Source organism: Periplaneta americana, chromosome 13 (genome assembly GCF_040183065.1).
Source record: "Periplaneta americana isolate PAMFEO1 chromosome 13, P.americana_PAMFEO1_priV1, whole genome shotgun sequence".
NCBI lineage: Eukaryota > Metazoa > Arthropoda > Insecta > Blattodea > Blattidae > Periplaneta > Periplaneta americana.
Window position 1 is genome coordinate 162,638,615 of NC_091129.1, and position 21,878 is coordinate 162,660,492.

Genomic DNA, 21,878 nt, shown 5'->3' on the forward strand with positions numbered 1-21,878 from the left:
GAGAGAAATCTATTTCAAAGCACCGCTTCAAGCACGGCGAATTAGTACTGTGCTCGTAGCCGATGATATTTGACACACATTAAATCAAGGATTATTTATACACCACGCTGATGCCAGCTTTAATTGAATAACAAGGAGATTTATTTGCAGTTTACATTAATGTTCGGAAAGCGTCATACCTCGGCGTAATTGTGAACTAATATTTTGTTTGATTTCGTCTCGTGGACACGAAACAATGATAGTCTCAGCTGATGGCAGCCTGCTATTAAATATAATTACAATGCGTTAAAATATTTAGGCAATCAATTAAATACAGAACAAGTAAACATGTGCATTTATACGTTAATTGAAAATAAACAAAAGTGTGTTTACTGATTGATATACGTACAATAAATGATACATTTGCGAACATAAATCGATTTAAATCTCTGAAACTGAAATTGTCTACACAGAAACAAATGAAAAACGGTGTTGTCATTTGTTTATATATTTATTACCGTAATTGTTCGTATTGTCAGACCAGAGGACTCATCTAGTTTTTAAACCTTCAAGAGAGTTTCGTACATCTAGGTTATTAGACATTAGAGAATATACGCTAGATATAATATAAGCTGATTGTTTTATACACATATAGATTTACTTCATCAGAATGAAAATATTAACTCGTTTTTAATTGACTTTTTATTTAAATTTATTGAGTTAGACGTTGTGTGTATATGTTACAGAATTGTAGAACCAAGAGACAAAACTAATTCTGTTCTTCAGACCAGCAGATGTGAAATATTTAGGTTCTACTAATGTTAAATTATTGTTTCGTCTTGTGCCATGATTATGTACCTGCCATATATAAACACTGCGGTTTTTATGATAAAATTCTAATGTTGTATATTTATGAATTTGTTCGATTTTAAATGCATTAAATTCGAAATAAATTAATTTAGTTGTGAAATGGACAGACGGAATAATAAATGAAGCTGTGTTGGAAAGAGTGGGTGAAGAAAGAATAATGTCAAAACTTTTCAGGAAGAGAAAAAGAAAATGGCTGGATCACTGGCTAATAAGGAATTGTCTACTGAACGATGCACTGGAAGGAATGGTGAACGGGAGCAAAGTTCAGGATAGAATAAAACATCGGATGATAAATAACGTTAAGATATTATATGAATCGTATGCAGAGACTAATAAAAAGTGAAAAATAGGGAAGATTGGAGAATGCTGAGATTGCAATGAAAGATCTGCCCTTGGGCAGACAACAATGAATGAATAATAATAATAAATTAGAGCAGCGGTCATCAGCACAGTGCACGCTCGGTCTCTCAGCTGCGATTACGCTAGTCCCGCTAGTGCAACAGTGGCCTACGTATGCAGTATTCCAGTGGTGGGGTTTCGTTCGTTCCAGAAATTACGTCAGCAATAATATTTTAATGATGCACACAATGTTGACGTATGCATTAAAATAAACATATTTTATATAATTAATAAATACTGAGAATATTCGTTCACAATGTCAGTAACCTAAAAATATACTAGGTCTTTTCTGAAATAATAATTGAGGGGTCCAGTGAAAAAAGTGGGCAAGCCACAAATCCTGATATGTAGAATATCTCATTATTTCACTGCGATTTTTAACTTTCGCCTGAGCCCAAGACTAAATAATAAGAATTATTAGAACCGGAGATAAATAGATTCAAAGAATTGCTACAAACGGTTTTTCGAAAATTTCGTAATTTATTTGCCGAAATTAGATTTCGAGAAAAACTATGCACGGATCAAATTTATTTTAGACTTAAAAGTGCCCGAAAAAATAGAGATAACAATATCAAATCTTGATAGGTTTGAAGTGAAATGGCTCTTGTGGTAGGGCAGCAAATGAAACAAGACAGCTTCAGTCCTCATAATAATAATAATAATAATAATAATAATAATAATAATAATAATAATAATAATAATAATAATAGTAATATCAATAATAAAATATATAAAAACTACTTTGATATTATTTTCATTTTTATGAATTTCAAAGTACGTATACTAATGTTTAGTCAGCATAAATGTCATTTATATAATAGAACTATTTTTATTAAATTTCAAACTCACGATTAACTCCAAAACTTTAAGCAATGGAGACATTTCGAAAAAAAAAAATTTGAAATCACAGCAATGATTTCTATGAGAATCCGCAGTTCTAACAGACAAAAGTTTAGTCACTCTGCATACGGAAGTACGCCAGACGAAAATACTCCTTTGTTTTAACTCGCCGTAACACTGAAACTAGTAAAGATTTTGAATAGCAACCACTTTTAAAACTAATTTTCATTCTTTCTAAACATTTCTCTCGCTTTCATCCCCCATCTAAAGTGAATAATAAAAAGGTTTGCCGCTTACCAACTTTTGAGGGTGTCAATGTCTGTTTTGGAGAGATCACTTCGAAGTTATATTTTTTCTTCTCACTTTCCAAATAGGTTTTTGATTTCGAATTTTTTTCTGTGCTTCCCTTAGGAATTTATCCGTGAACCATAAAAATTACAGTGCCATTGATTGACTATCATGGGAGCTACTACATGATAATATTTAAATATGCGGCAAATAGCGTCCTCGTCTACAGCTACTGATTGCTCGCACCAGCTACGACTGCTTTCTCCCTTAGAAAGTATGCAATATTTTATAGAGCCTAAAAATAAAGTAAATCCACATGACAGAGAAGAAATGGATATGAAGAAACTGGATTGAATATGATGAAAAAGTACGATGAAAGGGTAATAGAACGGAGAAAAATTCTCTTCGGCACCGGGATTTGAATCCGGGTTTTCAGGTCTACGTGCTGATGCTTTATCCACTAAGCCACACCGGATACTAACCCCGGCGTCGGACGAATAGTCTCAGATTAAGTTCCAACTCTTGGGTTCCCTCTAGTGGCCGCCCTCTGCACTACGTAAATGATATGCGTAAATTACTTCGTGATTTAAGACGGCGCTTATTCCGTCGGATTCCGGCCAATTAGTCACTCATAACGAGTGCACCTCAGCACATGTGTGGACTTCGGTCCTACGTTCATAGACATCTATGACGTAGTGCAGAGGGCGGCCACTAGAGGGAACCCAAGAGTTGGAACTTAATCTGAGATGATTCTGTCCGACGCCGGGGTGGGTATCCGGTGTGGCTTAGTGGATAAAGCATCAGCACGTAAAGCTGAATACCCGGGTTCAAATCCCGGCGCCGGAGAGAATTTTTCTCCGTTCCATTACTCTTTCATCGTATGATGATGCACAATATCTGCATGGAAATATCATATGTACTTCGGTACATTAAAATAATATATATGGATTGAATATATCCATGACGTGTAATATAATATCCGAAAATTACATTGGAATGCGGGTCAATAGGAAGAACAGATCCTAGAACATCTACGAAACGACAGAGTATTGAATTGAAAAATGGCATGAAACCTATACCACGAGGATTAGGATTAAAAAGGAAATGATGATAATGATGTTGGTGAATATTTTACAAGAAATCATGTCCTGGGAATGTTGAAATATCGTGTTGAAAATCATATCAGATCCTAATAAAATTTCATGCCGTCATATGTCAACAACAATTTGAAATAACATTTGTGCGAGATCGTGCGTATTTGCTTGGTTTGCGAACAAAACCAATCCGCGGAAAGTCTAAAATTCCACATTCAGTATTCCCAACCTAACACACATAACAATTTCCCTCTTCTTACCGCTTAAGTGACATATTGATTTTACTGTTTTAGGCTTTTAACATATTATTTTAGAGACGTTCAAATATAGTAATAATTATAAATTGGAAACTTACCACTGCAATTTCACCTAAATTACACTGTTAATTATTGTTTTTAAATATTTGCAAAAATTAAGTAAACTCTACAACTCCACTAAAGTTACTGCATTCGTGATACAAGTAACATTAAGGAAGCCGTGAAAATATCAACAAGATTCCAGACTCATCATAGACTGGGGGAAAAAAAGACAGACATATATCACGGCCTGCTGGAGTATAGTAAACACTTAAAGAAACAATGTTGAAGATAGATATTTTTGTTTTGCAAATTTGCCGTCATTGAACAGAAACCAAGATGGAGATTTCATTGCAACTAATTAGAAATTCGTCTTTCAGGTATGTAATAAACGATCTTCGCACAATAGTAATATACGTTACAAGAGCGGTATGTTGAAGTTTTCATGTTCGAGGAAAAGTTTGAAAAAGCGAAACGTGGGTGAGCTTTTTTAATTTCCGAGAATTGAAAGAAAACATACCGCTCGTGTGTTGTACATTATTTTGTGCGAAGATCGTTTATTACATACCTGAAAGAGGAATTTCTAATTAGTTGCAATGAAATCTCCATCTTGGTTTCTGTTCAATGACGGCAAATAAGCAAAATAAAAATATCTATCTTCAACATTGTTGCTTTAAAATGTTTTCTGTGTTTACTATACTCTAGCAGGCCGTGATATAAGTCTGTCTTCCCCCCCCCCCCAGTCTCTAAATGCGAACTAAACGGTAAGGTTATGTAATGATTCATTTTTCATTTTAATATTTTAACAATATTATTTACATAACATATTGCAGTAATAACATCGGCATATGGAATCTTGTTGATTTTTTCACGGCTTCCTTAGTGTTACTTGTATCAGGAATGCAATAAAGTTTCGTGGAGTAGTAGATTTTACTTAATTTTTGCAAATATTTAAAACAATAATTAACAGTGCAATTTAGGTGAAATTGCAGTGGTAAGTTTCCAATTTATAATTATTACTATATTAAACGTCTCTAAAAATAATATGTTAAAAGCCTAAAGCAGTAAAATCAATATGTCACTTAAGCGGTAAGAAGAGGGGAAATTGTTGTGTGTGTTAGGTTGGGAATACTGAATGTGGAATTTTAGACTTCCCGCGGATTGGTTTTGTGCGGAAACCAAGCAAATACGCACGATCTCGCACAAAATAATGTACGATACACGAGCGGTATGTTTTCTGTCAATTTTCGGAAATTAAAAAAGCTCAACTATGTTTCGCTTTTTCAAACTTTTCCTCGAACATGAAAACTTCAACATACCGCTCTTGTAACGCATATTACTATTATCATGCGAGATCATCGTTCGTTATTGTAGGCAGAAACAAATGTAAACACAGACAAAACGTTGTGTGGTAAATGTATGCTCCACAAAGAACTGTTTCAACCAACAATTAACAGGCTTGGCGATTTCTTTTTATTTTCAGTATTGTAATGTTCCATTTTCTACACATCATTAATACCAAATTAGATTTTTCAGCGGGTTATAGTCAACCCCAATCACATGTTCACAGCTCGTTAATCATGTGTGTGATTTAACAGGTGTGGAAATTTATCGACATGAGGACGAATTTCTGTGGACCGCACATTAATTCCCGGCCACTAGAAAGCCCAGAAGGCTAAAAATAGTACCGTGGTACCTGAATTGATTAACTTCCATTCATGTGATATATCTCTCGGAGGAATTACTGTCAGTTCGACCTACGGCAGGGGTTGTGAGGGATGTGCTTTAACCGAGGAACAAAAAAATACGACAACATTTAAATGCCCCGGACTTCCAATATCGTTGGTGGAAGTGGATTTTGCAACGGCGATCGAAGAATGAAATTTCATTCTGTTATGATACGTTATACGCGTCTCAAAGTTAAAATTCTAATTTCATAAAAATAACATTACGTGCATCGTTATCAATTTGAACGTTGAGGTATAGATACACTAAATTTTAAATTCCTATGTTACCAGCTTATAAGGTGTCCTGTATGAAAAATTATTTTATGCTCGACCATGCCGAAATGTAGTAATTATACACCTGGTAGAAGTCCTTTAATGCAGGTCATTAAAGTACACCTATTCATTAAAGTACAGGTGTTTTCAGCCAATGACAACTCAGCTTACAGGTGTTCAGCCAATGACAAGTCAGCTTTGTGCAGTTATAAAACCGCAAGTATCGATTATTCTCGGATATGCAATCGAAGAGAATTAGCGAAAAGTCACGGAGGCTGGAAATCCAATACTGTCGCAGAAGGTTATGTTCTGTTACTATAATAATGAGCGTTAATTGTAAATAATATCCAAATAAATTCAATTTGTCATCTCGTTTTTCAATGTCGAATTCATAATCAAGATTATACCAAGTTTAACGGGATTACATCAAGGTCAATGACATTATTGTTCCTCGAAAAAATCAATACTTTCGCGTCTGCGCACATCTCACAATTCACGACCTAGAACAAGGTCGCTTCCGATCTTGTCAGATACAAATAAAATGTATACATCTGAATAATTTCAAGTTAGAAATATGGTCGAGCATAAAAAGTCGTATGAAACTCGCCTATAATGGTAATTAAGAAGCTCGTATGAAAATTATGAAACTCGCTTGCGCTCGTTTCATAAACATATGGACTCGCTTCTTAATTAATATCATTATAGGCTCGTTGCATAATGTACTAATACAGGGTTAGTTAAAAGTCTCGCACCACCTAAATAACTTTTGAAGCATGTGCTTCAGTGACATGAAACTTGGTATGTGAGGATAACCATATGCTAAGAACTCAATAATGGTATTACCGAGTTTTTATACTTCCGGTTTAACCGCAACTCCAACTCTCTTATTTTAAATGGAACACCCAATATATTTTTTTTTTATATTTGAATAAAGCTCAATAAGAGCTTTTAAAAATTACCCACACTTGATACTTCTGTACAAATTTAGTGTTGCTAAGTCAAGAAAACAGAAAAGTGTATCGAATATTAAAATAATAAATGAACTACCTAAATAACTTTTGAAGCATACGGTTCAGTGACATGAAACTTGGTATGTGAGGATAACCATATGCTAAGAACTCAATAATGCTATTACCGAGTTTTTTTCTACTTCCGGTTTAACCGTAACTCCAACTCTCTTATTTTAAATGGAAAACCCAATATATATTTTTTATTTTTGAATAAAGCTCAATAAGAGCTTTTCAAAAAGTACCCACACTTGATACTTCTGTACAAATTCAGTGTTGCTAAATAAAAATGGAAGTGGTGCAAGATATTCCTAAAGCCTGGTTAAATCATTCCTTAAATGGTTTCTATGATCGAGTGACACATTGTAAAGCAGCTGAGGGCTACCAATTTGAACACATAATTTAGAAGGAGAGCTAGCTTTATTTTGTTTTTGTTAAGGAAGGAGTATTTTATTATTTTAATATTCCATACACTTTTCTGTTTTCTTGACTTAGCAACACTGAATTTGTACAGAAGTATCGAGTGTGGGTACTTTTTGAAAATCTCTTAATGAGCTTTATTCAAAAATAAAAATATAAATTGGGTGTTCCGTTTAAAATAAGAGAGTTGGAGTTACTCCCGGTTAAACCGGAAGCAGAAAAAACTCCGTAATACCATTATTGAGTTCTTAGTATATGGTTATCCCCACATACCAAGTTTCATGTCACTGAACCACATGCTTCAAAAGTTATTTAGGTGATGCGGGACTTTTAACTAACCCTGTATAGTACACCTTGTAGAAACTAAAGGACCTTAAACATTTGAGGTTCGATACATGAAAATCATAAATATAAGGTTAGGAAAGAAACACAAATTATTTTTTTATGGATCTATGGCTCATCTATCGATATTTTATACCAGTGGTCGGCACTTCTTGACTAGCGAGTCAGTATCTAATTGGAATAAGTCAATTTGATTTTGTTACATTTTTGTTTTGTTATTTGTTATAATATTAATGTTATATAAATATTAAATTGGCAATTTATTTATCCTTACATTTGTTGTTATAACTTAGAACTTTTAAGTAATTGATTAACTAGCGGACTTACTCGTGTTAATTATGTAAGTTTGTGCAGCTTACAGCTGTTTCGGTGCTTCATCACACCGTCCTCAGAGCCTACTAGATCTCGGCGTCATCTCGAACTTCTCTGCCTGTTATGTGGGTGCGTTTGATTGTTGAAAGGTGTTGAAAAATGGAGACAAATAACAGGCAGAGAAGTTCGAGATGACTTATATTCAAGTATTAAAAGTAGTGTACGCAAGATTCAAAATGGATTAGAACTTTTATTACCGGTATACAATTACTGAACGTTTGGTAGCGTTCTCATCTAGTAAGATAGTCTCCCCATTACGAACTCCAAATGACTATGTTCAGTGGTTTACTTTTGTACAATTGTTTTAAACCCTACGGATCATTGCAATATGGAACACACATACATTTCATTTTATCTGCCGAGTACCAAACCGATGAATTGTAGCTGAAACGAACCAACTTTAACCACAGCGGACTGTTTTATAACCTACAATACCGTGATGCGAGACTTTTTCTGAATTGTAAATCGTGCGTTGACCGACAATCTAAATGAGACCCACTTAAAAATTCACGCAAAGTCGCATGTTTCAAAGTGTTACAAAGGCTTTATCTGCATCTGTACTGGTAACATAAATCACGGAGTTCAGATCTATGAATATAATTGGTATGTGGGTTAGAAACCTTATTCTTCATTTTTCAAGTCGCTTTTAACTATATTCCATATCTTAAGGGTTTCATGCATAGCATTTTACAGGCATGAGAAAGTACAAAAGACTTATTGTAGTCTAATATGTCATTATCACAACAAAGCAAATTGCTGCCTGTCATTGTGTTTTCACGAAAGTGTCCTATGACCTTTCAAGTCAGAGATTACAGAATGAAAGCGATTCTTGTACACCATCATTTGTAAAAGGGGATGTCAGAAATGCTCATAAATATAAGCTTATACTGTCTGAATGAAATATAAATGCTAAAAAAATCTTAAACCCTCTGATGTACATTTAGTTTCTGTGTAACATATTTTAAAACTAGAAATAATTTGGATTTCATGTTCCTAGATAACCAAAAGTGGTATCACGGAAAAGGATGTAGGCCTACCGTATCTTATTTTATTTACTATGCATTTTACACAGTAACTAATAGAAAACTATTTGATATATATTTGAGTCATATGAACTGTATGCAAGCACTGTCAAACTTTACTTTTATTTTATTTTATTTTTTTAGTAGTAGTAGTAGATGGATTTATTGAGTAATATTATACATATAGATTTTTATATTATAGTTATCTCTAAAATCCAATTCACGGGTCTTCTGACCGGAAACAATATCTCGCCAGAGGCATGGAAGAGCCACTTCCAGGGTGTATACGAGGGAGGGGGGGAATTACGTGGTCTAGACTTCAATTTGCATTCAGTGCTGCAAGTACCAGAAATTGATATGTTAGATGACGAATTTACAACCGACGAGGTGACGAAAGCTGTAAGTGGTTTAAAAAATAACAAAGCACCGGGTATAGACAGGATACCTTCTGAATTTACCAAAGAGTGTATTCATATACAGGCAAGGACAAGTAAAATCACGGACATGTTTAACAAAATTTTTATGGGAGAAAGTTATCCTAGTGAATGGACATCGGCAATTGTATGTCCGATCTACAAAAAGGAAACACGTCGGTACCTGATAATTATAGGGGGGTGGCGCTTTTACCAACAATGGGAAAAATTTACTGCAAAATTATATATGAGAGACTGAGGAAGTGGATACTCAATATGATAGGCTCTCTCAATTTCAGGCTGGTTTCAGAGAGGGTTATAGTAAAACAGATAACATATTTGTTTTGGACACATTAAGGCTAAAAGAAATACAGAAGAAGAGGGGAAAACTACGTTGCACATTTGTAGATTTTAAAAAAGCATTTGATTCGGTAGAACGTGAAGCACTGTTGTATAAGCTGTGGAGAAAAGGAATGTCGTCGAGAATGATTAAAGCTATATCAGCAATATACGAGAAGGTGGAGTTCTGTGTTGAGTAGGAATGTGACAAAGTTTCGGAAAATGTGGCTACCCGTAGAGGGGTTAGACAAGGGTGCATACTCTCACCCCTTCTTTTTAATATATTCGTAGATGACATATCAGAGATGGTCGATAAAATCGAATCTGAAGCTCCAAATTTAGAAGGGATCTCCATACCTGCACTCTTATATGCAGATGATCTGATTTTGATATCTCGATCAATAAATGGACTGCAACAGAAACTTCACTGCTTGGAGAATTATTGTAGCCAGTGGGGCATGACTGTTAACACAGACAAGACCAAGACAATTACTTTCAAAAACGGTTCTGTATATAGTAGGGATGAGGCATGGACATACGACGGGCACATACTGGAAAATGTGAAACATTTCGTATATTTAGGGGTTGCTTTATCAATGAACGGGAGATGGACTAAGCATGTTGACATAACGAAACGCAAGTGCGGGGTAAAGTGTGCGGAGGTATTGAAATTGATCACTAAAGTGCCAGATATTCCTGCAGCAACATTGGAGCTAGTATATGGATCTGTGGTTAGGTCATCTATGTTGTATGGGGCGGAAATTTGGGTTTGGGAAAATGCGGGAAAGCTAAATAAGCTACAAACGAACTTCCTGAAACGAATACTTGGAATTGGCAGCAGCACAGCTAACTGCGGGGGTGCTAAAGGAGTTTGGGCTTCAAAACGAAGTAATTCATATGAAAGTCAGGGTGATAAAGTACTGGTTAAAATTATATTTGGGGATCAGTCGCTTCTACGGTCGATTTGCTACAAAGTTCAACAAGGAAAGTGTTGGGGAAAAGGGTGGGTTTATAAACTGCAGAGAGGGCTGCATCATATAGGAATGGGATGGGTGTGGGAGAAAGGAGAGAATAACAGGAGGAATGTATGGCGTAATGTGAAGAGGCGTTTATTGATATCGAGAGGCAAGAGATTGAGCTCCAATGTTCGGAAAAGTCCTCACTACATCTACAATCAGAGCTCATGCTTAACTGGGGGGAGGTGTGAATACATGAATTCTTGTAACAAGGACAGCAGAGCAGGTTTAGCGTGGCTAAGATTGGGGGCAGGGAAGGGTAATAAAATTGTCAACGAAGAAGGAGAGCGGCTTTGTCCGATTTGCAGAGAAAAAGACTCCTATAAACATATTTTATTACAGTGTGTCGAATTGGAACATGTACGTCGATGCTAAGACAGAATAGGGGTTCGCTTGCATGTCTTGACCTCATGGGGAATAGAGAATACGAACAAAAGATTGGCTTGTTCCTCTTGAAGGCGAGAAAGATTAGAACTTCAGATGTTAAGTTTGTGACACGAACTGAGGAAGGGATAATAGTATCTACCCAACTATTCTTTTATTTCAAGAACACAAACTTCCTATCATTTTAATGCAGCTACATCAAAATAATTATTTTTATTAAAAGATGTACAGTAGAGTTCGATTATCCGTCACCCTATTAACCGATTGCTGGATTATTCGACTATCTTCCTTTCGCTCTTTTATTTTTCTGCAGAAAGAAAACCTGTAGTACTGTACATCACTTTTATATTACTACGTACTTTTTTCTATAATGTGTTATTGCAAGTCTTTACCCTTACACATGCCTCTGATTGAGGTTCTGGCTGATATGTACATCTATTATCAGGCAGTAGATCTCACTTGACGATATGTGTCAAAGGAAGAACAATTGTTTGTATGCATCTGAAGTCTGACTAGTGTAATATGTAGCTAATTGGCGATGTATGCAATGGAGGGGGAAAGGAACTGGCCGCCCTCCCCCATTATCTTCTGGCCTAGTTGCCTCATAAGTGGTGCCTTGTGGGTACTATTACTTATGAGGTTCAGATCTATCTTCAACAATTGAGTAAACACGGACACGGATATAGTTAAAAAATCTGCAGATACAAACATGTTTTCAGCACAGATAATACTTTCCGCGACACCACGAGGCTCCTGTTTGCGATTGCTTGATGAAAGCAGGTAGCTGATAAGCTGTGTCACTGGATGCGGAAAATTGGCAATCACTGCCGTGGTTTTCGGGTAGACCGGTAATTGTGAAGGAAGGGAGGAACCGATACGTCGATTCAACATGTTTGTTTACCTGGCCACGCTCTGAATTTCGTGTGTCATGTAATAGAGAACGTAACATCAAAGATAACATCAAACTGAACACGTCGTTTTTCAGGATGAAATATATAATAAGAGTGCTAATAAATTCAAATTTAATATAAGTAGGAAGGTGTGATAATTTTAGTAAAGACATTTATCTAATAACAACGATATTGATGATAATAATAATATTATTTATACTTACTTACTGGCTTTTAAGGAACCCGGAGATTCATTGCCGCCCTCACATAAGCCCGTCCGTCATTGGTCCCTATCCTGAGCAACATTAATCCATTCTCTATCATCATATCCCACCTCCCTCAAATCCATTTTAATATTATCCTCCCATCTACGTCTCGGCCTCCCTAAAAGTCTTTTTCCCTCCGGTCTCCCAACTAACATACTATATGCATTTCTGGATTCGCCCATACGTGCTACATGCCCTGCCCATTTCAAACGTCTGGATTTAATGTTCCTAATTATGTCAGGTGAAGAATACAATGCGTGCAGTTCTGTGTTGTGTAACTTTCTCCATTCTCCTGTAACTTCATCCTTCTCAGCCCCAAATATTTTCCTAAGCAACTTATTCTCAAACATCCTTAACCTATGTTCCTCTCTCAAAGTGAGAGTTCAAGTTTCACAACCATAAAGGACAAACGGTAATATAACTGTTTTATAAATTCTAACTTTCAGATTTTTTGACAGCAGACTGGATGATAAAAGAATATTAATAAACAATAAAGAATATTATTTATTATTATTATTATTATTATTATTATTATTATTATTATTATTATTATTATTTCTCTGACTGATTGGTAATCTAAAAAAATAAGTGAAGATAAAACGTCTTGTGAAAAAGACATATTGAAAAATTAATGTATGGATTAGGTAAAACATAATAAAAAAAAGTGTATTAAAAATTACTTTATTGATTATGGTATGTAAAACAACATGAGAAAAAGATGCTTTGAAAAATTAATGTACTAAGATGGTAAAACATTTTTTATTTTTATTTTACTTAGTTATTTAACGACGCTGTATCAACTACGAGGTTATTTAGCGTCGATGGGATTGGTGATAGCGAGATAATATTTGGCGAGATGAGGCCGAGGATTCGCCATAGATTACTTGACATTCGCCTTATGGTTGGGGAAAACCTCGGAAAAAACCCAATCAGGTAATCAGCCCAAGTGGGAATCGAACCCGCGCCCGAACGTAACTTCGGATCGGCAGGCAAGCGCCTTAAAGCGCCTTAGCCGACAGAGCTACGCCGGTGGCTGGTAAAATATCAGAAGAATATGTATTGAAAGTTGTATTGTGTAAAATATGAGAAAAAATGAAGTTAGCAATTATAATACGGATTATGTAAATATGAGAAAAAGAACATTAAAAAATGAACGTGTGGATTGTGTAAAGATTCATGAGAAAGAGACGCATTAAAATACTAATTTACCGGTACAGATCATGTAAAACATCTTGAGAAAAAGAAGCATTGAAAAATTAATATGTAGATTAGGCAAAACATAAAAAAACGATTTTAAAGTAATAATTATGTAACTAGTATATAATGTTGGTAATTATGACACGGGTGAATGTTTAGTAAGTGAACGTAAGCGACACCGTTAAATTTCACGAGTATTCATAATGAAGGCTATACACTTGCTACATACAACGTTTAATGCATATTGTAGCATTTAAATACGTAAAAGAACTATTATAAACTAGCCGTATCAGTGCGCTCCGCTGCACCTGTTAGAAATAAATATAAAGTAATTACATAATTAAAATAGGACGTTTGATCCAGGGAATAACTTTTACAACAGCGCAAGATAATCTGCTTCGCTCATTACCCAATTTTTTTGCATTTCATTTATTGCATATATATTTTATGTATTTTAACACGATTCAATTGAGCATAGTTAAAATTTGAATTATAAAATAATGGATTGCTAAGCTAACGTACTATTACTGCATACTAAATCAATACACTCTCATTGTTCGTTAATTCTCTGAGATTAAAATGTGTGTACATAAATATTATTTTAAGAAATGCAGAAAACGAATGTACAAAATAGCCTATCAAATTTTCTGTGCATAAGAAGCTATTTTAATCTTACCTGTCCTCGATTTACTCAGACGTTACTGTAATAACATTATAGCATTATGTCCATCTAGAGAAACTACACTTTCCAATGGTGAAATAATAATTAATTATACAAATCGGTTAATTTAGCTTCTGATATTACTTCATACAAACACAGAAACATTCTCTGTAGGCTGTTTAATAGCTTTCGATTGTTGATGTCCAAGGCCCCTGTTTCGATTGTTGTTGTCCAAGGTCCCTTATAGACAAAGTCATTTGTTCTTAATTCATTGCACCGTCTTAGATGGCGTTATTTTAATTTTAAAACTCATTTATCTCATTAAATATCAGTCCTATCAAAATTTTGTAAAGAGTAAAACTTATCGGAAATCATTTTTAAGGAAACTTTTGTTATGTAACATTGTTCATAAAAATCAATAATAAGGGAGATATTTCGATTTATTTAATTCAGGCCTCCTTATAACCCCCCTTTTAAATAAAGTATTTTGAATGCCATATAGCCTAAAATCTAAGTAGTAACAAACTTAATTTATATTCCAATTTTCATATAAATCGGTTGAGCCATTATCGCGTGAAAAGGTAACAAACATACAGACAGACATACAAACAATTTCAAAATTGCGATTTTCGGTTTCAGGATGGTTAATTATATATGTTAGGACCAATTATTTTTGGAAAATCGAAAATTACCAGAAAAATTTCGGCTACAGATTTATTATTAGTATAGATTTGCAGAATGTCTTAATATTATGACGTAATGTATTTATGGTTGCTAAGTAACCGTTTCTAAGATAATATTATTTTGTTGTTTTGAAGCTTTTCTTACATGTATGTTGTATAAAATAGTGTTGTGAAGGCGGTGATGACGTCATGGAATACTAGTTGCTAGGAAACTTTTTCTGGTACCAGTTCCAGAATTATGTCAATTCTGCACGATTTATACCGTCATAACTAGCATGTTTTAATGCTAGGATTCAGTAAAACATCATGACAATGACTACAAGTAATGTATGAGTCCACTAAAAGAACAAAAGGAGATGCATTTAAAAAACGATGTGTGGATTGAATAAGACATGAAGAAAAAGTGATACCAGAAAAAATTCGTGTATGAATTATATAGAAAATGAAGAGAAAAATGTGCACTTGAAAATTAATATTCGGGGACTAAATGAAAGATAAATTCAAAAATACTTGTATTAATAAATACTTGCAATGAAATATTTCTGTAGACCAGAGATGGTATACAACTAAAACGTAACTAGTACATTTTTGTATCATAATAGTACATTATGCAACGAGCCTATAATGGTAGTAATTAAGACGCAAGTATCTTTGTTTATGAAACGAGCGCAAGCGAGTTTAATAATTTTCATACAAGCGTCTTAATTACCATTATAGGCAAGTTTCATACGACTTTTTATGCTCGACCACATTTCTAACTTGAAATTATTCAGAAGTATTCATGTTATGTTTATGTAAGTGAGGAGTGAACTGACCTGAATTGTGAGATGTGCGCAGACGCGAAAGTATTGATTTTTTTCCGAAACACGAATGTCATTGACCTTGATATAATCTAGAGAATAACATGAACATTAGGCTTGATATAACCTGGAAATTGATTTAGAATTGAAAAACGAGATGACAAATTGAATTTACTTGAATATTATTTACAATTAACGCTAAAGTAACAGAACATAACCTTCAGCGACAGTATTGGATTTCCAGCCTCCGTGACTTTTCGTTAATTGTCTTTCCATTGCATATCCGAGAATAATCGATACTTGCGGTTTTATAATGGTACAATCAGTACAAAGGTGATTTTTCATTGGCTAAACAACTGAATTATAATGAATAGGTGTACTTTAATGAGGTGCATTAAAGGGCTACTACCAGGTATATAATTGCTACATTTCGGCATGGTCGAGCATAAACTTAATAAAAGCATTCAGCGTATTCCGAATCTCACCGGTCCGGTGGCATCAATGACGTCACGTTGCAGCGAAATAAGGAACAAAACTGCTGGAAGGATCGATGCTGTCATGGCGACTGTACAAGTTGTTGTCTGTGCTACGCTAGCAAATTTTTGCGAAATTTTCGTACTGCCATCTCGTTCAAAGGAAAGATAGCATAACAAATTTATTTCTTGATCCAGTAGTAATAACTGGTCCGTTGACATGTTCGCTCATAAGCCATTAACATATTGTTTTTTCGTTGTGCTCATTACAAACAATACAGCAGAACTAAATCAGAACACACCGCCATGACACAACAGTGCACGATGTCATTCGTCTGCTAATTCCCGCCCTATACAAGAACCAATCAGATTCACTGATGGCGGCTGATGGAGACTGCCACCACCTCTGCAAGTTGATGGCACCGGTGCGACACCGGTGGAGCATCAACGACGTCATCGGTGGAATTCGGAACACCGTCATGCCATCGGATTGCTCACCGGTGAGATTCGGAATACGCTCATTAGTAACAAGTTGTATTTTCTCTGTGTCCAAACGTTAGTTATTTGCAGACGTTACTTTCAGTTAATTATTCTGGTTACTATATTGAGCAACAGAATGGACATATTTTGGTTGCAACCCTAAAAACATTTCGGATAAAGTGTAAAATGTGGGTAAAACAAACGTTAAAATGCTATTTTAATATTTTCATACTATTATAAAATTGTCCCCTTGCATAAATTAACTACGAGCAATACGGTTTTATTTAACTGTAATATTCTAGGGCATAATTCGTCTATAAAGATAGCGGATATACACACACCGCTTTCCCCAGCCCTCGCTACTCCTACGTGCTCAGAAGTACAGTTAACAGCTAGCGACTTGCGGAGAGCTATCATTTTCAAGCGGCACGTTCATTCAAACTGCACTTGTATTCAAGGCAAGTTGCGATATGGATTTTGAAATTGCCTCAAAACGTTCTAATTACCAAACTTTCACACTAACTTTAAAGCGGGGTGTATTGTTCGAGAGCTAGTGTATTGATAACTATTGTTCTTGTCAAGCTTGTGTTACAGTTGGACCAACTTTAGGGTAGCAATTTGCGAAGTGTGTACAAAGGCAATTCAGATAATCTCTATTAGAATAAATGAAACGTACAAAGTGAAGTGAACAATAGAAATTATTATCAACAGTAATCTCACGAGAGGTTTTTATTTATCTAGAGAAAATCAAAACTCGAGTGGGATTTAATCGACTATTACATGATTAGAAGAAAGTATATAAAGATTAGAAGAAATAAAGTACTCTAATACATTGAAATATCAATTAACTTACGAAAATACTAAACTGTCTTCAAACGTATTATTGTACCATCTCATCATTACAAATATTCCGCTAGATGGCGGTAGTGTGTTACGATGAGATTGTTACAACTCAAAAAATTCACTTTTTGAGTTATTACCATCATTTGAACACTTGAATTGAGAACTATACTATGTGAAAGTGTTAAAACTCTAAAAATTTCCTAGTGGGACATAAATGCACATTGTTATGCCATGATTTTCTGATTTGCCATACAGAATGGAAAACTTTAAATGGCTCTACTGAAAAATCTCTATTTTTGAGTTGTAACAGTCTCGTTCTGAGCCATCGAGATGTTCTCTTGTTATCAGTTGTGCCAACTATACAATCTTCACTCAACTGTATGGAGGGCTTTTTTTCCGAGATTTTTTCCAAACATAAGGCGAATCCTCGGCCTCATACTATCTCGTCATTATCAATTTCATCGATGTTAAATAACCTATTTGTTGATATAGCGTCGTTAAATAACCAAAAAATATATTTCCTAATGTTTAGAAACATAATCATCCGTAAATTCAGTCAACCCAGTTTAATTATTTGTAACTTCCCATTTTGAAACTTACGAAGTTAGAATAATTTCAAGGAGAAAAATTGTTCTGCGGCCGGGTATCGATCCCGGGACCTTTCCTTTACCAACTGAGCTACCCAGGAGCTTCACCCACACCGTCTCAATTTTTCCCTTTATATCCACATACCTCGAGTGGGCTGACAAGACACCAGAAACACACATGGAATGCACACAAACTCTTGTGACTTAAAATTATGGTTACGAAGTTAGAATCCATGAAGTTCGTCCTCTTATCATTAGCGTGGTCCAGGGCTATAGGCGATTCTTGTGTTCAAGGCTTCACTTTGACTTGGGTTAGAAATTCGCTTGGGTTTTTACTTGTGAGTCAAGATTTTCTAAACCGTAAGGCATATGTCTGGTAATCCCATGGCGAATCCTCGAATTCATCTCGCCAAATTTTATCTTGATATCACCAAATCTATCGACGCTAGTGTCCCGAATGAATTTTATTGTTCATATAAATGTAAACATCCATCCACCCATCCACACATTCATATGCATATATCCACCTCATCCACCCACCCATCCATCCATCCACCCATACAGCACATTCACCCCACCCACCCCACCAATACATCCATCCACCGCAGCAACGCATCCACCCAACCATACATCCATTTATCCACTCATCCATCCACCTCATCCACCCATCCACTCTATCCACCGAATTCACCCCATCCATCCATCTATTAATATATTCACCCATCCAGTGCACACCTGTTGAGTAACGATTAGCTCGTCTGGCCGCGAAACCAGGAGGCCCGGGTTCGATTCCCGTTCGGGACAAGTTATCTAGTTGAGGATTTTCCGGGGTTTTTCCTCAACCCAATACGAGCAAATGCTGGGTAACTTTCGGTGCTGGACCCCGGACTCATTTCACCGGGATTATCGCCTTTAATACATTCAGGCGCTAAATAACCTGAGCTGTTGATGAAGCGTCGTAGAATAACCTACTAAAATAAAAAATAAAGCCATCCATCCATCTATTAATACATTCACCCATTCATTCAACCATCCAGTCCACACCTGTGGAGTAACAGTTAGCGCGTCTGACCGCGAAACCTTTATTTATTATTATTTATTGGGTTATTTTACGACGCTATATCAACATCTCAGGTTATTTAGCGTCTGAATGAAATGAGGGTGATAATGCCAGTGAAATGAGTCCGGGGTCCAGAACCGAAAGTTACTCAGCATTTGCTCGTATTGGGTTGAGGAAAAACCCCGGAAAAAACCTCAACCAGGTAACTTGTCCCGACCGGGATTCGAACCCGGGCCAACTGGTTTCGCGACCAGACGCGCTGACCGTTACTCCACAAGTGTGGACTCCGCGAAACCAGGTGGCCAGGGTTTGATTCCCGGTCGGGGCAAGTTACCTGGTGGGGGTTTTTCCGGGGTTTTCCCTCAGCACAATATGAGCAATTGCTGGGTAACTTTCGGTGCTGGACTCCGGACTCATTTCACCGGCATTATCACCTTCATCTCATTCAGGCGCTAAATAACCTGAGCTGTTGAAAGCGTCATACAATAACCTACTAAAATATAAAATAAATTCATCCATCCATCTGCCCATTTTTCCATTTCTGTTTAATCTTGGAAGGTTATGCTTTTAACAGATGGTTGAAACACATTGCAAGCTATCCGACTAAGAAAGTACAAATAGGCTAACGTAATTTTAAAGTCTAGTCCTCATAAGCTACAAAGTCACTACACAAGCGTACCTGCGACCGTAGCGGTGATGGTCTGTGTGGTGGACGTCCTGTTCAACATCATCCAGCAGGCCTCCTGTCGCTCCAGGATTATTTTGTCCAGAGGCGACTCCGTGTCCGACACGTTTTGAGCCACCTGCAACCAACATTATAAATGTATAGCATGCGATAAATTAAATCACACAATAGTTAGCATTTAAGGAAGTGAAAAAACGCTAAGAACCTACGCAACAGCCTAATAGTAAGGAATTTAAAGATAATGTACGACTGTATGTATGATTTGAGGCTTTCTCGGCGTTGGTTCGCTAATATGTTTTCGCGGGATATCAGCCGAGTTAAGATTTTGGAATGCTCCAAGCTTTCGACTGCTATCTCTGCAGCCATCTTCAGGGAAGTGATGTCCGAACAGAAAGTCGAAAGGTTATATAGATGTGGCTGTCTCAGGTGAAACGGGATTGGTTGGCGGATCGGCCAATCCAGGGCCGGGAATTGTCATCTCTCGTAAGCTCCGCCCCTCCCGGGATTCCTGTGTGAAGTTTGGCGGGCGGCGAGCCCTGTTCCGCCGGTTGGAATCGGTTGCCGTCCTCGGTCCGTGATCTTCATGACCTTGATTGTAAGAGGGCCTAAGTTGGTCCAAGGCCGGTGTCCATGCCTGACTGAGCTGGAGTCCACTGTCTCTGTTAAAGTTGTTTTTCTTCAGCTTGATCTCTATGGCCTCCTTGATTGTACGATCCCAGCAGGTAAATATCAAAACCATCCATAAACCACAGAGCAAATTCCGGAGTCATCTACGACAGGTTAAAGACAGTCAGGGCTTAAGGACTCCAGGGATTTACAAGATTCCATGCGAGTGCGGCGAAGTATACATAGGGCAGACTGGCCGCACAATAGAAGACAGAATCAAAGAGCATAAGATGAACCTGAGGCTCTATTACCCGGAAAAATATGCAGTGGCGCAACACACCATAGAAAAGGAGCATAAAATACTGTTTGACCACACCAAGGTCATTAACAAATCAAGCCACTACTGGGATCGTATAATCAAGGAGGCCATAGAGATCAAGCTGGAGAAAAACAACTTTAACAGAGACAGTGGACTCCAGCTCAGTCAGGCATGGACACCGGCCTTGGACCAACTCAGGCCCTCTTACAATCAAGGTCATGAAGATCACGGACTGAGGACGGCAACCGATTCCAACCTGCGGAACAGGGCTCGCCGCCCGCCAAACTTCACACAGGAATCCCGGGAGGGGCGGAGCTTACGAGAGATGACAATTCCCGGCCCTGGATTGGCCGATCCGCCAACCAATCCCGTTTCACCTGAGACAGCCTAACATCTATATTACCTTTCGACTTTCTGTTCGGATCCCTCCCTAACAATATCTACTTTTGTTGATCGATGGAAGTATCATAGAGCCAATTGGCTAGTATATATCCATCGATTCATAGAGTCATTCAACCTAAGAGCCAACTGGCTAGTCTCTGATACTGAGACAACTCATCCTGCCTAAGGTTTTTCCGTGGTTTTCCTATGGCGCTAAGACAAATGTCGGGATGAGACCTAAAAGAAATGGGCCACGGACCTGCACTCATATCCCCATTAATCTCCCTAATTACTTTAAATTAATTAACTAATTACATCTCTCCCCCCTCTTCGTAATTGAGCCATCATATAGCCAAATGGCTTGTCTCAAAATTGAGACGATTCAACAAGGCTCATGACAACAATCACCTCCTACATAATAGCCAAATTGGCTAGTCTCTTATATGAGACAACTCATCCTGCCTAAGGTATTCCGTGGTTTTCCTCAGGCGTAAGACAAATGTCGGGATGAGCCCTATAAGAAATGGGCCACGGACCTATATGCCCTTCCCCATATATATTCCACCCTTATTATAAACGATGTATGCCCTAGTTCAGATAATATAAGTAGTCTATTAAATATACGAGGTCACTCAATAAGTCGCAAATTGAAAGGACAGGGACCTCTCAAATTGCAGATTAGATTTCACGGCCCTTCTTCCGACGGCCTTCACATGCTTTGTCATCGAACAACAGATGACGGCGTCTTGCCATCCTAACGGCAAACACCAGCCAACTCCTCCTCGCCCCGTTCCGTGATCACTTGATCAATCTCAGTCCCCCTCGCGTATGTGGTACCTAAGAGGTTACGTCCAATTTCGGCTTCC

At 36.9% G+C, this 21,878-nt stretch overlaps 1 protein-coding gene across 2 annotated transcripts in view; it reads right to left on the reverse strand.

Moving 5' to 3' along the window:
• The window catches only part of Dh31-R (Diuretic hormone 31 Receptor), a 1,450,252-nt gene that overhangs the window by 854,208 nt on the left and 574,166 nt on the right, over positions 1–21,878 (reverse strand). For both annotated transcript variants that reach the window (XM_069844578.1, XM_069844579.1), the window contains one exon: positions 19,701–19,824. In XM_069844578.1, the coding sequence (XP_069700679.1) occupies positions 19,701–19,824 (124 nt within the window). The remainder of the gene's footprint in view (positions 1–19,700; positions 19,825–21,878) is intronic.